Source organism: Phocoena phocoena, chromosome 11, assembly GCF_963924675.1.
Source record: "Phocoena phocoena chromosome 11, mPhoPho1.1, whole genome shotgun sequence".
NCBI lineage: Eukaryota > Metazoa > Chordata > Mammalia > Artiodactyla > Phocoenidae > Phocoena > Phocoena phocoena.
In genome coordinates this window covers 93,343,929-93,356,641 of record NC_089229.1, presented here as the reverse complement: position 1 = coordinate 93,356,641, position 12,713 = coordinate 93,343,929, and the positions used below count along the sequence as shown (strand labels likewise).

Sequence of the window (12,713 nt, the reverse complement as noted above, 5' to 3'; positions counted from 1 at the left end):
GTCTGACTGCCCTGCAACCACTTAATTTTCCTCCTCAAATCCATTCTCCACAGCAATCAAATCATGTTATTATATCTTATTCAATTTTCATAGCAACCCTACAAGTTAATTACTATTATTATTCCCATTGTACAAATGAGAAAAAATAAGGCTTAAAAAGTGTACGTGACTTGTTTTGGTAAAACACAAAACTTACATGTGACAGAGATGCCAAATCATTAAACTATAAACTGATGTTCTTTCTTTTTCAGAACTGAAGTCTTGTGTCAGAACAGACTAGATCCTTTCCTATGTGACCTCCTATACTTTCAGGCACAGAATAAGGTAATTTCAATAGTTCACTATATCCAATATCCTACAGCAATTCTGTTACCTTCTAACTTAGTGAACCATACCCTACTTCTCTCCCACGAATCTACTTTTTCTGATCTATTTATCATATCTACCAATTTGTTCTTGTCTATCCACCAAGCCATGGGCGTTCACGCACACCTGAATCATAAATCAGGACTCCCCAAGCCAACGATCTTTTGTGGCACACTGTGTTTTGGTGTTCTTAGCACTGTATGTGCGTGTCTCTGTGTGCATGTGAATCTGAGAAGAGCTGGTAACATCAGCTAGAAGTAAGTGGCGACCACTCACTATGTTCAGAGCATGTGCTCTCTAGTTTTCCTTCCCCATCTATTTACTGTTTCATACTGAGCTAAGTTTACTTATAGCATTTTCTGCCTGGCCTCTTACACACTTAAATTCTTCATCTTTAGCCTATTCTATGAACTTCAAAGGACAAGGAGATTGTATTTTGTAGATTCTTTTTGTTGTACTGTTTGTACTGTTCTTCCCTTCCTTTATCATGAATAAGTATGTATAGCACACATATGTGCTGTCTGCTGTCTCTCAAAGAAGCTATGCACATTTTTCAATACATATTTAATCCCCAAGGATAAAACACTTACTTTTTCTATAGTATCAATTTTTCCATAACATCAACTAGTTAGCACCAAACAAATAAAAGTAACAAAAACTTGCATTTTTCCACATTTAGTCCTTCCCTTTTATTAAACAAATGATCAACTCTGGACCTCTACAACTTTTTACTCTAGAAAGAACATGAACTACAGTGTTTTCAAAATCCTGCTTTCTCCGCTAATTATAGATTGCTTTGGTGGGGGGGAAATGCAGCTTACCACTACAAGTCCTGTTGTCAGCATTAAGAGAGTAGTGGGCAGGGCATCCACAAACAAAACCTCCAACTGGCACTGCCAAGCAGAGGTGGGAGCAGTGCCCATTGCTGGAAGCACACTCATTCCACCCTGCCTGCCGAGAGGAGTGAAACACGAGGATGTCCATCACATAATCCAAATGGCCCTGAATGATGGTGCGGTTTTGGCCACTGGTTTTGTTGGCACGCTCGATGCTGCGTCGGCTCCAGTCCGTCCAGTAGATGTAATCTTGGTACTGAGTTAAGCCAAAAGGATGAGGCAAGTCATCTGCTATAACCTCACGGTTGAGTCCTGTTTTCAGAAAGGCAATAGAAAGGGGAGAAGCAGAGAGATGAAATATGTGAGAATGTAAGAGTCTTATTGGCAAAAATAAAATAAAATGTTAACATATAAAACATTACTTTTGTAAGCAATTTAAAACAGAAGGATTCCTTTAAAAGCAATTCTTAAACCAGACTGGTCCTCTGAAATCAACCCACCTGCAGTCTGACCCCATGCCTCAAACTAATATTCTTGCTACAAATCACTGAGTTTTTTTAAACTCCTGTAAATGGTCTATTTTGATTGTGGTCTTATTTTCCCCCCATAAAGGTCTATAGTTCAACTATTTTTCCTTCCAAAAAAGGATGAAAATGCATATATTGTATTTTACCGGTACAAAAAGTCACTTCAGGAATACCCAGGGTGTTATAAATTCCATTATAAGCCCAATAGTAATGAAATTTCCACATATTAAAGAGATATGAATCCAAGTACCTGGGCCACTATTAATAAATAGGATACAGTGTGAGACAGAGGAAGAACCTAGACATTCATATGAAGTTTTATTAATAGTATCTAACCTATGGTAAACAGCAGCCATTGACTTCTGCACAGAAAGGATTATATACTATCTGTCTGAACAAAAAGGAGTACAGCTTACCAAGCATATTTGAAGATTCTATTAAGTTGGTGTCCAGGTCTGTCCAATAAAGCCTCCTTTTAGCATAATCAATAGTTAGGCCATTTGCTCGCCCCACATTTGGAACTAATGTAGTACGTTCACTTCCATCCATGGCAGCTCTGTCTATCTTAGGCTTTCCACCCCATTCAGTCCAATACATAAATCTAAATTCAAAACAGTGGATACTTAACATTACATTTTTGACTATTTGGGAGAAAGGATCATATTCATGCACAGTAACTAAATGAATTTAAAGAAAATATACATTAAGTCAAGGAAATTGGTAAAGCAAAATCATAGCTATAATTTTTTTCAAGAATACTGGCAGCCTCAACTAAATATTTTTTCTCATATCCTAAAAAGGAAGTGAGTCAGCTTTCCTTAGTCTTTCCAATGAATTTGTTCCATCCAAAACCTAGGAACTGGAAACAAACCAATGATTTCCTTATTGCAGCATTCCATTTATAAAACTAATATTCAAGAAGTTAGCAAAGAATTAAAGCTCTGGTCTCAGAACCTGATTCACTTCAGAACAAAATATATGCATTTCTGAATACAAGTAATTCGAATTTTTAAACTTCTTTTCAATTTGTGTCATCAACTCTCCCCCAAACTAAGTTGCAGCAGTACATCAAGGGTAAAAATTAATAACCTTTAACTGAAATTTAAAAGCAAAGTTTGAAAATGTATTTGGTCACATGGTCCAAGGTAACACACTGCGACGTGTAAGAGCAACGAACCACCCCTTAATGTGTCAGCTGGTCAGTGAACACTATTACTACAACCCCTGTGAAATTTTAGAACACTCTTTTGCTTTTGTTGTACTCTTTTGAGTTCTTCACCTTAACCTTAGAGCAGCTCAACAGTATAGGTTTTTTACATATGAGGAGGCCAAGGCACTAAAAGTGTGACTGATTCGTCTAATGTCTTCAAGCCAGTCATATGGCAGCGCTAGAACTAGAAGCTAATCCTTAGCCAAATGCCCTTTCAGCTGAACGAGTAGTGCTAGTTTCAAGACACTCTGAATACTGGGAGTAGGAATGTTCTCCACATGCCAGGTCTCATCAAATACCCATGGGAGATATTCACTCATCAGCCTGTTAGCTGATGGTTGATTTGGTAGCAATGTATGAACATGGTTTTCCGAAAACTGAAGTTGTCTCGGTCTTTGTTTGCATTTGTACTTGTCAGCTGACAGGCACGTGCACACCCCGAGAGCCCAAGAGAAAACAACTGTGGGAGAAATTTCACAGTTGCCAGCAGCCACATAAACTAGAGTACTTCGTCCCAACTACTAAATATCTGTCTGGTAACTAATGTTTAGAATAAAAATCACCATAACCCAATCACAACATGTCAGCACAGAGGGGGTGCTTTCAGTATGACCTTCTTAACCACATGGCTAACAAGCTAACCATGGAACTGACTGATTCAGGGAAACTATTTTTCATTACGGCTATAGTAAATATGTTTGTATGTTCACACTGTTAACTTCTGCTTTTTAAAATGGAGTTATTCTTCACATTTCAGATTTCTTAGATGCCGGCTTTTTAAAACTTGCTAAATCATGTAAGAAGGATCATCTACCGTTGAAAAACACATCACGTTGTAAAAAAAAATAGTTTATCAGAAAGTTCACTGTTTAATATCAAAGTTTGCCCAAGTTTATAATAATAATCAAACTAATTGTCCATTTTTGAATTAACAAACATTCTAGAATGGAGCTTGTAAAATGCAGTTATTTCCTAGCACATATTATTTCAGTGGGTTTACTTTCATAGGTTTGGAATCTGGTGTAACTTGGGAGAGAGTGCAAGCAAATACAGACTTGATGACACCTTTAAAAAGGCTGTCTACTTAGTATATGAGTATGATCATTAATATTTAATTATTAATCCATTTCACTTTTGTTTTTTTTTTTTTTTGCGGTACGTGGGCCTCTCACTGTTGTGGCCTCTCCTGTTGTGGAGCACAGGCTCCGGACGCACAGCCTCAGCAGCCATGGCTCACGGGCCCAGCCGCTCCGCGGCATGTGGGATCTTCCTGGACCGGGGCACAAACCCGCGCCCCTGCATCGGCAGGCGGACTCCCAACCACTGCGCCACCAGGGAAGCCCTCACTAATCTTTTTCACCCAATGTTAATGATGACAAAAGTCAAATTTAGCTAATAATTATTAATTCTAAATCAGTGAAATCTCAACTAATGGTTTTAAGATAAAGCCTGTCTATGGTTGACTTGTCAAATTCCTAATAAGCATTATTTAAGACATCAAGAATATAATCCATAACTTGGCCATGAACAATGCAGTTGCAAAGAATGCGTACAAAAAGCTGTTTACCCTTCAGCGGGGTCCAATGCAAGAGCTCTGGGACTATCTAGGTCTTTCCACACCAAAACTTGTCGGTGCTGCCCGTCCAACTTTGATACCTCAATTCGATTTGTTCCTGTGTCTGCCCAGTACAAGTTCTTCCCAAGCCAGTCTACTGCCATGCCTTCTGGATAATCTAAGCCAAATTCTACCACATGTTCCAGTGCACTGCCATTCATAAAGGCTCTGCTGATGGTCTGCAAAAATAAGATTAACAAAAAAGTCACAGGGCTTAAGTACAAAACACCATCCAGAAGGAATGTATGGTTTGGTTTTCGTTGGGTGGGAGGATCCAGAAGAGCCAGAGGCATAGTTTCTCAATACAATTCACATATTTTATGAGCAAAGAAAAAAAATGATGTCAATCTCTAATAAATGCAACTGTGACCTCAAGTTTTATTGCCAATTCAGGGAGAAAGTTTTGAAATTTTTAAGGACCAGAAATTTATTCTAGTAGAACAGTGGAATGACTATTCTTGTAAAATTTATTAGTAATCAAGTGAAAAAGACGTGACCAGAATGTTGTAGACTTTTAACTGGTAGTCAGCTTCCTGAGGGTACTTGAGAGTAGGCCATGTCACCGTGTCAACTGAAGATCTCAACAACCTTATATTGATACCTTATAGAAGTGCATGTGACTATTATCATACCATTACCACTGTAGCTTTGAATCCCCTAAAAATTAAAACCATCATAATTCAAGCTATTAATAATAGCTGTTACTTTGTGGCAAGTACTATCCTAAGTACTTTGTGTACATATATTTTCTGATTTAATCCTTACAACAGCCCTGCAAGATAGACATTATCGCTATTTTCAAGATGAGGAAACTTACAAGCCCACACAATAAAAGCCAAAATAAAGCATTTATTCACTCATTTAACAGATTTTACTGAACACCATTAGAATCCAACTCTGGGTCTAACATTCCATGGTTTTTGCACATGAGACAAAATTTTACACAAGTTATCTAAAACAATCTGGAAGAAGGAAAGCTTATTCTCCAGATTTTCCGGTTAAGAGCTCCTCCTTATTGACTCAATGTGCTTTTCAATATTTATTCTGGGGGGAAAAAAAAGGTATGCTATAACTCATAATTGCCATTTTCTACCTCAGTCAGGCGCCCCAAAATTTTTTTTAATAAATTTAGAGTCAAGTCTCTACAAGCCATTTATATGAAGCATACAATTGCTTACTCTCTAACTGAAGAAAATGTCACTCATTAAATTCAAACAGAACAAAGTAGAGGAAGATTATGTCTTGCAGATTTAGAACACTCAAGCAAAGTATCTTGCACTAAAACATACTTAATAAAAAATACTGAATGGGCCTTTCCCTCGACTTCCTTTAAAAAGTTAAGTGGGGGGACCTTGAAGATGGCGGAAGAGTAAGACGCGGAGATCGCCTTCCTCCCCACGGATACACCAGAAATACATCCACACGTGGAACAACTCCTACAGAACTCCTACTGAAGGCTGGCAGAAGACCTCAGACCTCCCAAAAGGCAAGAAACTCCCCACGTAACTGGGTAGGGCAAAAGAAAAAACAGAGACAAAAGAATAAGGACGGCACCTGCACCAGTGGGAGGGAGCTGTGAAGGAGGAAAAGTTTCCACACACTAGGAAGCCCCTCCGCGGGCGGAGACTGCGGGAGGCAGAGGGGGGAGCTTCGGGACCACGGAGTAGTGCACAGCGACGGGTGCGGAGGGCAAAGCGGGGAGATTCCTGCACAGACGATCGGTGCCGACCGGCACTCACCAACCCGAGAGGCTTGTCTGCTCACCCACCGGGGGCGGGCGGGGCTGCGAGCTGAGGCTCGGGTTTTGGTTTTGGACGGAGCTCAGGGAGAGGACTGGGGTTGGCGGCTTGAACATAGCCTGAAGGGGTTAGTGCACCACGACTAGCCGGGAGGGAGTTCGGGGAAAAGCCTGCACCGGCCGAAGAGGCAAGAGACTTTTTCTTCCCTCTTTGTTTCCTGGTGCGCGAGGAGAGGGGTTTAAGAGCGCTGCTTAAAGGAACTCCAGAGACGGGCGCGAGCCGCGGCTAAAAGCGCGAACCCCAGAGACGGGCGCGAGCCGCGGCTGAGGGCGCGAGCCCCCGAGACGGGCGCGAGCCGCGGCTAAAACCGCGGACCCCAGAGACGGGCGGGAGACGCTAAGGCTGCTGCTGCCGCCACCAAGGGGCCTGTGTGCGAGCACAGGTCACTCTCCACACCCCTCTTCCGCGGAGCCTGTGCAGCCCGCCACTGCCAGGTTCCCGGGATCCAGGGACAACTTCCCCGGGACAGCGCACGGCGGGCCTCAGGCTGGTGCAACGTCACGCCGGCCTCTGCCGCAACGTCACGCCGCCTCTGCCGCCGCAGGCCGGCCCCGCACGCAGTGCCCCTCCTTCCCCCATCCCCCAACCCCCGGCCTGAGTGAGCCGGAGGCCCCGAATCAGCGGCTCCTTTAACCCCGTCCTGTCTGAGCGAAAAAACAGACGCCCTCCAGCGACCTACACGCAGAGGCGGGGCCAAATCCAAAGCTGAGCTCCTGTGAGCTGTGAGAACAAAGAAGAGAAAGGGAAATCTCTCCCAGCAGCCACAGAAGCAGCGGATTAAAGCTCCACAATCAACTTGATATACCCTGCATCTGTGGAATACCTGAATAGACAAGGAATGATCCCAAATTGAAGAGGTGGAATTTAGGAGCGAGGTCTATGATTTTTTTCCCTTTTCCTCTTTTTGTGAATGTGTACGTGTATGCTTCTGTGTGACATCTAGTCTGTATACTCTAGCTTCCACCATTTGTCCTAGGGCTCTATCCGTCCATGACTTTTTTTTAAAAATTCTTTTTCTTAATAATTAAGTTTAATTGTAATAACTTTATTATACTTTACCTTCGTTCTTTCTTTCTTTCCTTCCTTCCCTCCCTCCTTTAGACAACGAATCACCCCAAATTGAGGAGGTGGTCTCAGGGAGCAGGATTTATGATTTTTCCCCCTTTACCTCTTTTTGTGAAGGTGTATGTGTATACTTCTGTGTAAGATTCTCTCTGTATAGCTTTGCTTCCAACATTTGTCCTAAGGTTCTATCCGTCCCTTTTTTTTTTTCTAAATATTTTTTAATTCAATAACTATATTATACTTTATTTTATTTTTACTGTATCATCTTTCTTTCTGTCTTTTTTTCCTTCTTTCCCTCCTTCCTTCCTCCCTCCCTCCCTCCCTCCCTCCTTTCTTTCCTTCTTTGCTTCTTTCTTCCTTCCTTCCTTTCCTCCTTTCCCTCTTTCTTTACTCATACTTCTACTAATTCTCCCTACTTTTTCTCCCTTTTATTCTGAGCTGTGTGGATGAAAGGCTCTTGGTGCTCCAGCCAGGAGTCAGGGCTCTGCCTCTGAGGTAGGAGAGCCAACTTCAGGACACTGGTCAACAAGAGACCTCCCAGCTCCACATAATATTAAACGGTGGAAATCTCCCAGAGACCTCCATCTTAACACCAGCACCCAGCTTTACTCAACGACCAGCAAGCCACAGTGCTGGACAACCTATGCCAAACAACTAGCAAAACAGGAACACAACCCCACCCATTAGCAGAGAGGCTGCCTAAAATCATAATAAGGCCACAGACACCCCAAAACACACCACCAGACGTGAACCTGCCCACTAGAGAGACAAGATCCAGCCTCATCCAGCACAACACAGGCACTAGTCCCCTCCACCAGGAAGCCTACACAACCCACTGAAACAACCTTAGCCACTGGAGACAGACATCAAAAACAACGGGAACTACGAACCTGCAGCCTGCAAAAAGGAGACCCCAAACACAGTAAGATAAGCAAAATGAGAAGACAGAAAAACACACAGCAGATGAAGGAGCAAGATAAAAACCCACCAGACCTAACAAATGAAGAGGAAATAGGCAATCTACCTGAAAAAGAATTCAGAATAATGATAGTAAGGATGATCCGAAATCTTGGAAGTAGAATGGACAAAATGCAAAAAACAGTTAACAAGGACCTACAAGAACTAAAGATGAAACAAGCAACGATGAACAATGCAATAAATGAAATTAAAATCACTCTAGATAGCATCAATAGCAGAATAACTGAGGCAGAAGAACGGATAAGTGACCTGGAAGATAAAGTAGTGGAAATAACTACTGCAGAGCAGAATAAAGAAAAAAGAATGAAAAGAACTGAGGACAGTCTCAGAGACCTCTGGGACAACATGAAACGCACCAACATTCGAATTATAGGGGTTCCAGAAGAAGAAGAAAGAAAGAAAGGGACTGAGAAAATATTTGAAGAGATTATAGTTGAAAACTTCCCTAATATGGGAAAGGAAATAGTTAATCAAGTCCAGGAAGCACAGAGGGTCCCATACAGGATAAATACAAGGAGAAACACGCCAAGACACATATTAATCAAACTGTCAAAAATTAAATACAAAGAAAGCATATTAAAAGCAGCAAGGGAAAAACAACAAATAACACACAAGGGAATCCCCATAAGGTTAACAGCTGATCTCTCAGCAGAAACCCTACAAGCCAGAAGGGAGTGGCAGGACATACTGAAAGTGATGAAGGAGAATAGCCTGAAACCAAGACTACTCTACCCAGCAAGGATCTCATTCACATTTGATGGAGAAATTAAAACCTTTACAGACAAGCAAAAGCTGAGAGAGTTCAGCACCACCAAACCAGCTTTACAACAAATGCTAAAGGACCTTCTCTAGACACGAAACACAAGAGAAGGAAATGACCTATAGTAGCGAACCCAAAACAATATATAAAATGGAAATAGGAACATACATATCAATAATTACCTTAAATGTAAATGGACTAAATGCTCCCACCAAAAGACACAGATTGGCTGAATGGATACAAAAACAAGACCCTTATATATGCTGTCTACAAGAGACCCACTTCAGAACTAGAGACACATACAGACTGAAAGTAAGGGGATGGAAAAAGATATTCCATGCAAATGGAAACCAAAAGAAAGCTGGAGTAGCAATTCTCATATCAGACAAAATAGACTTTAAAATAAGGACTATTAAAAGGGACAAAGAAGGACACTACATAATGATCAAGGGATCGATCCAAGAAGAAGATATAACAATTGTAAATATTTATGCACCCAACATAGGAGCACCTCAATACATAAGGCAAATACTAACAACCATAAAAGGGGAGATCAACAGTAACACATTCATAGTAGGGGACTTTAACACCCCACTTTCACCCATGGACAGATCATCCAAAATGAAAATAAATAAGGAAACACAAGCTTTAAATGATACATTAAACAAGATGGACTTAATTGATATTTATAGGACACTCCATCCAAAAACAACAGAATACACATTTTTCTCAAGTGCTCATGGAACATTCTCCAGGATAGATCATATCTTGGGTCACAAATCAAGCCTTGGTAAATTTAAGAAAACTGAAATTGTATCAAGTATCTTTTCCGACCACAACGCCATGAGACTAGATATCAATTACAGGAAAAGATCTGTAAAAAATACAAACACATGGAGGCTAAACAATACACTACTTAATAATGAAGTGATCACTGAAGAAATCAAAGAGGAAATAAAAAAATACCTAGAAACAAATGACAATGGAGACACAACGACCCAAAACCTATGGGATGCAGCAAAAGCAGTTCTAAGGGGGAAGTTTATAGCAATACAAGCCCACCTTAAGAAGCAGGAAACATCTCGAATAAACAACCTAACCTTGCACCTCAAGCAATTAGAGAAAGAAGAACAAAAAAACCCCAAAGCTAGCAGAAGGAAAGAAATCATAAAAATCAGATCAGAAATAAATGAAAAAGAAATGAAGGAAACAATAGCAAAGATCAATAAAACTAAAAGCTGGTTCTTTGAGAAGATAAACAAAATAGATAAACCACTAGCCAGACTCATCAAGAAAAAAAGGGAGAAGACTCAAATCAATAGAATTAGAAATGAAAAAGGAGAAGTAACAACTGACACTGCAGAAATAAAAAAAATCATGAGAGATTACTACAAGCAACTCTATGCCAATAAAATGGACAATCTGGAAGAAATGGACAAATTCTTAGAAATGCACAACCTGCCAAGACTGAATCAGGAAGAAATAGAAAATATGAACAGACTAATCACAAGCACTGAAATTGAAACTGTGATTAAAAACCTTCCAACAAACAAAAGCCCAGGACCAGATGGCTTCACAGGTGAATTCTATCAAACGTTTAGAGAAGAGCTAACACCTATCCTTCTCAAACTCTTCCAAAATATAGCAGAGGGAGGAACACTCCCAAATTCCTTCTACGAAGCCACCATCACCTTGATACCAAAACCAGACAAGGATGTCACAAAGAAAGAAAACTACAGGCCAATATCACTGATGAACATAGATGCAAAAATCCTCAACAAAATACTAGCAAACAGAATCCAACAGCACATTAAAAGGATCATACACCATGATCAAGTGGGGTTTATTCCAGGAATGCAAGGATTCTTCAATATACGCAAATCTATCAATGTGATAAACCATATTAACAAATTGAAGGAGAAAAACCATATGATCATCTCAATAGATGCAGAGAAAGCTTTCGACAAAATTCAACACCCATTTATGATAAAAACCCTCCAGAAAGTAGGCATAGAGGGAACTTTCCTAAACATAATAAAAGCCATATATGACAAGCCCACAGCAAACATCATCCTCAATGGTGAAAAACTGAAAGCATTTCCACTAAGATCAGGAACAAGACAAGGTTGCCCACTCTCACCACTCTTATTCAACATAGTTTTGGAAGTTTTAGCCACAGCAATCAGAGAAGAAAAGGAAATAAAAGGAATCCAAATCGGAAAAGAAGAAGTAAAGCTGTCACTGTTTGCAGATGACATGATACTATACATAGAGAATCCTAAAGATGCTACCAGAAAACTACTAGAGCTAATCAATGAATTTGGTAAAGTAGCAGGATACAAAATTAATGCACAGAAATCTCTGGCATTCCTATATACTAATGATGAAAAATCTGAAAGTGAAATCAAGAAAACACTCCCATTTACCATTGCAACAAAAAGAATAAAATATCTAGGAATAAACCTACCTAAGGATACGAAAGACCTGTATGCAGAAAATTATAAGACACTGATGAAAGAAATTAAAGATGATACAAATAGATGGAGAGATATACCATGTTCTTGGATGGGAAGAATCAACATTGTGAAAATGACTCTACTACCCAAAGCAATCTACAGATTCAATGCAATCCCTATCAAACTACCACTGGCATTTTTCACAGAACTAGAACAAAAAATTTCACAATTTGTATGGAAACACAAAAGACCCCGAATAGCCAAAGCAATCTTTAGAACGAAAAAAGGAGCTGGAGGAATAAGGCTCCCTGACTTCAGACTATATTACAAAGCAACAGTCATCAAGACAGTATGGTACTGGCACAAAAACAGAAAGATAGATCAGTGGAACAGGACAGAAAGCCCAGAGATAAACCCACGCACATATGGACACCTTATCTTTGATAAAGGAGGCAGGAATGTACAGTGGAGAAAGGACAGCCTCTTCAATAAATGGTGCTGGGAAAACTGGACAGGTACATGTAAAAGTATGAGATTAGATCACTCCCTAACACCATACACAAAAATAAGCTCAAAATGGATTAAAGACCTAAATGTAAGGCCAGAAACTATCAAACTCTTAGAAGAAAACATAGGAAGAACACTCTATGACATAAATCACAGCAAGATCCTTTCTGACCCACCTCCTAGAGTAATGGAAATAAAAACAAAAATAAACAAATGGGACCTAATGAAACTTCAAAGCTTTTGCACAGCAAAGGAAACCATAACCAAGACCAAAAGACAACCCTCAGAATGGGAGAAAACATTTGCAAATGAAGCAACTGACAAAGGATTAATCTCCAAAATTTACAAGCAGCTCATGCAGGTCAATAACAAAAAAACAAACAACCCCATCCAAAAATGGGCAGAAGACCTAAACAGACATTTCTCCAAAGAAGATATACAGAATGCCAACAAACACATGAAAGAATGCTCAACATCATTAATCATTAGAGAAATGCAAATCAAAACTACAATGAGATATCATCTCACACCAGTCAGAATGGCCATCATCAAAAAATCTAGAAACAATAAATGCTGGAGAGGGTGTGGAGAAAA

General features: G+C 40.1%; 1 protein-coding gene across 5 annotated transcripts in view; it reads right to left on the bottom strand.

Moving 5' to 3' along the window:
• Positions 1-12,713, bottom strand: part of LRP6 (LDL receptor related protein 6) — a 161,897-nt gene that overhangs the window by 40,560 nt on the left and 108,624 nt on the right. For all 5 annotated transcript variants that reach the window (XM_065887395.1, XM_065887399.1, XM_065887396.1 and 2 more), the window contains 3 exons: positions 4,507-4,733; positions 2,146-2,330; positions 1,188-1,514 (listed from right to left, as the gene is read on the bottom strand). In XM_065887395.1, coding sequence (XP_065743467.1) covers positions 1,188-1,514; positions 2,146-2,330; positions 4,507-4,733 — 739 coding nt within the window. The remainder of the gene's footprint in view (positions 1-1,187; positions 1,515-2,145; positions 2,331-4,506; positions 4,734-12,713) is intronic.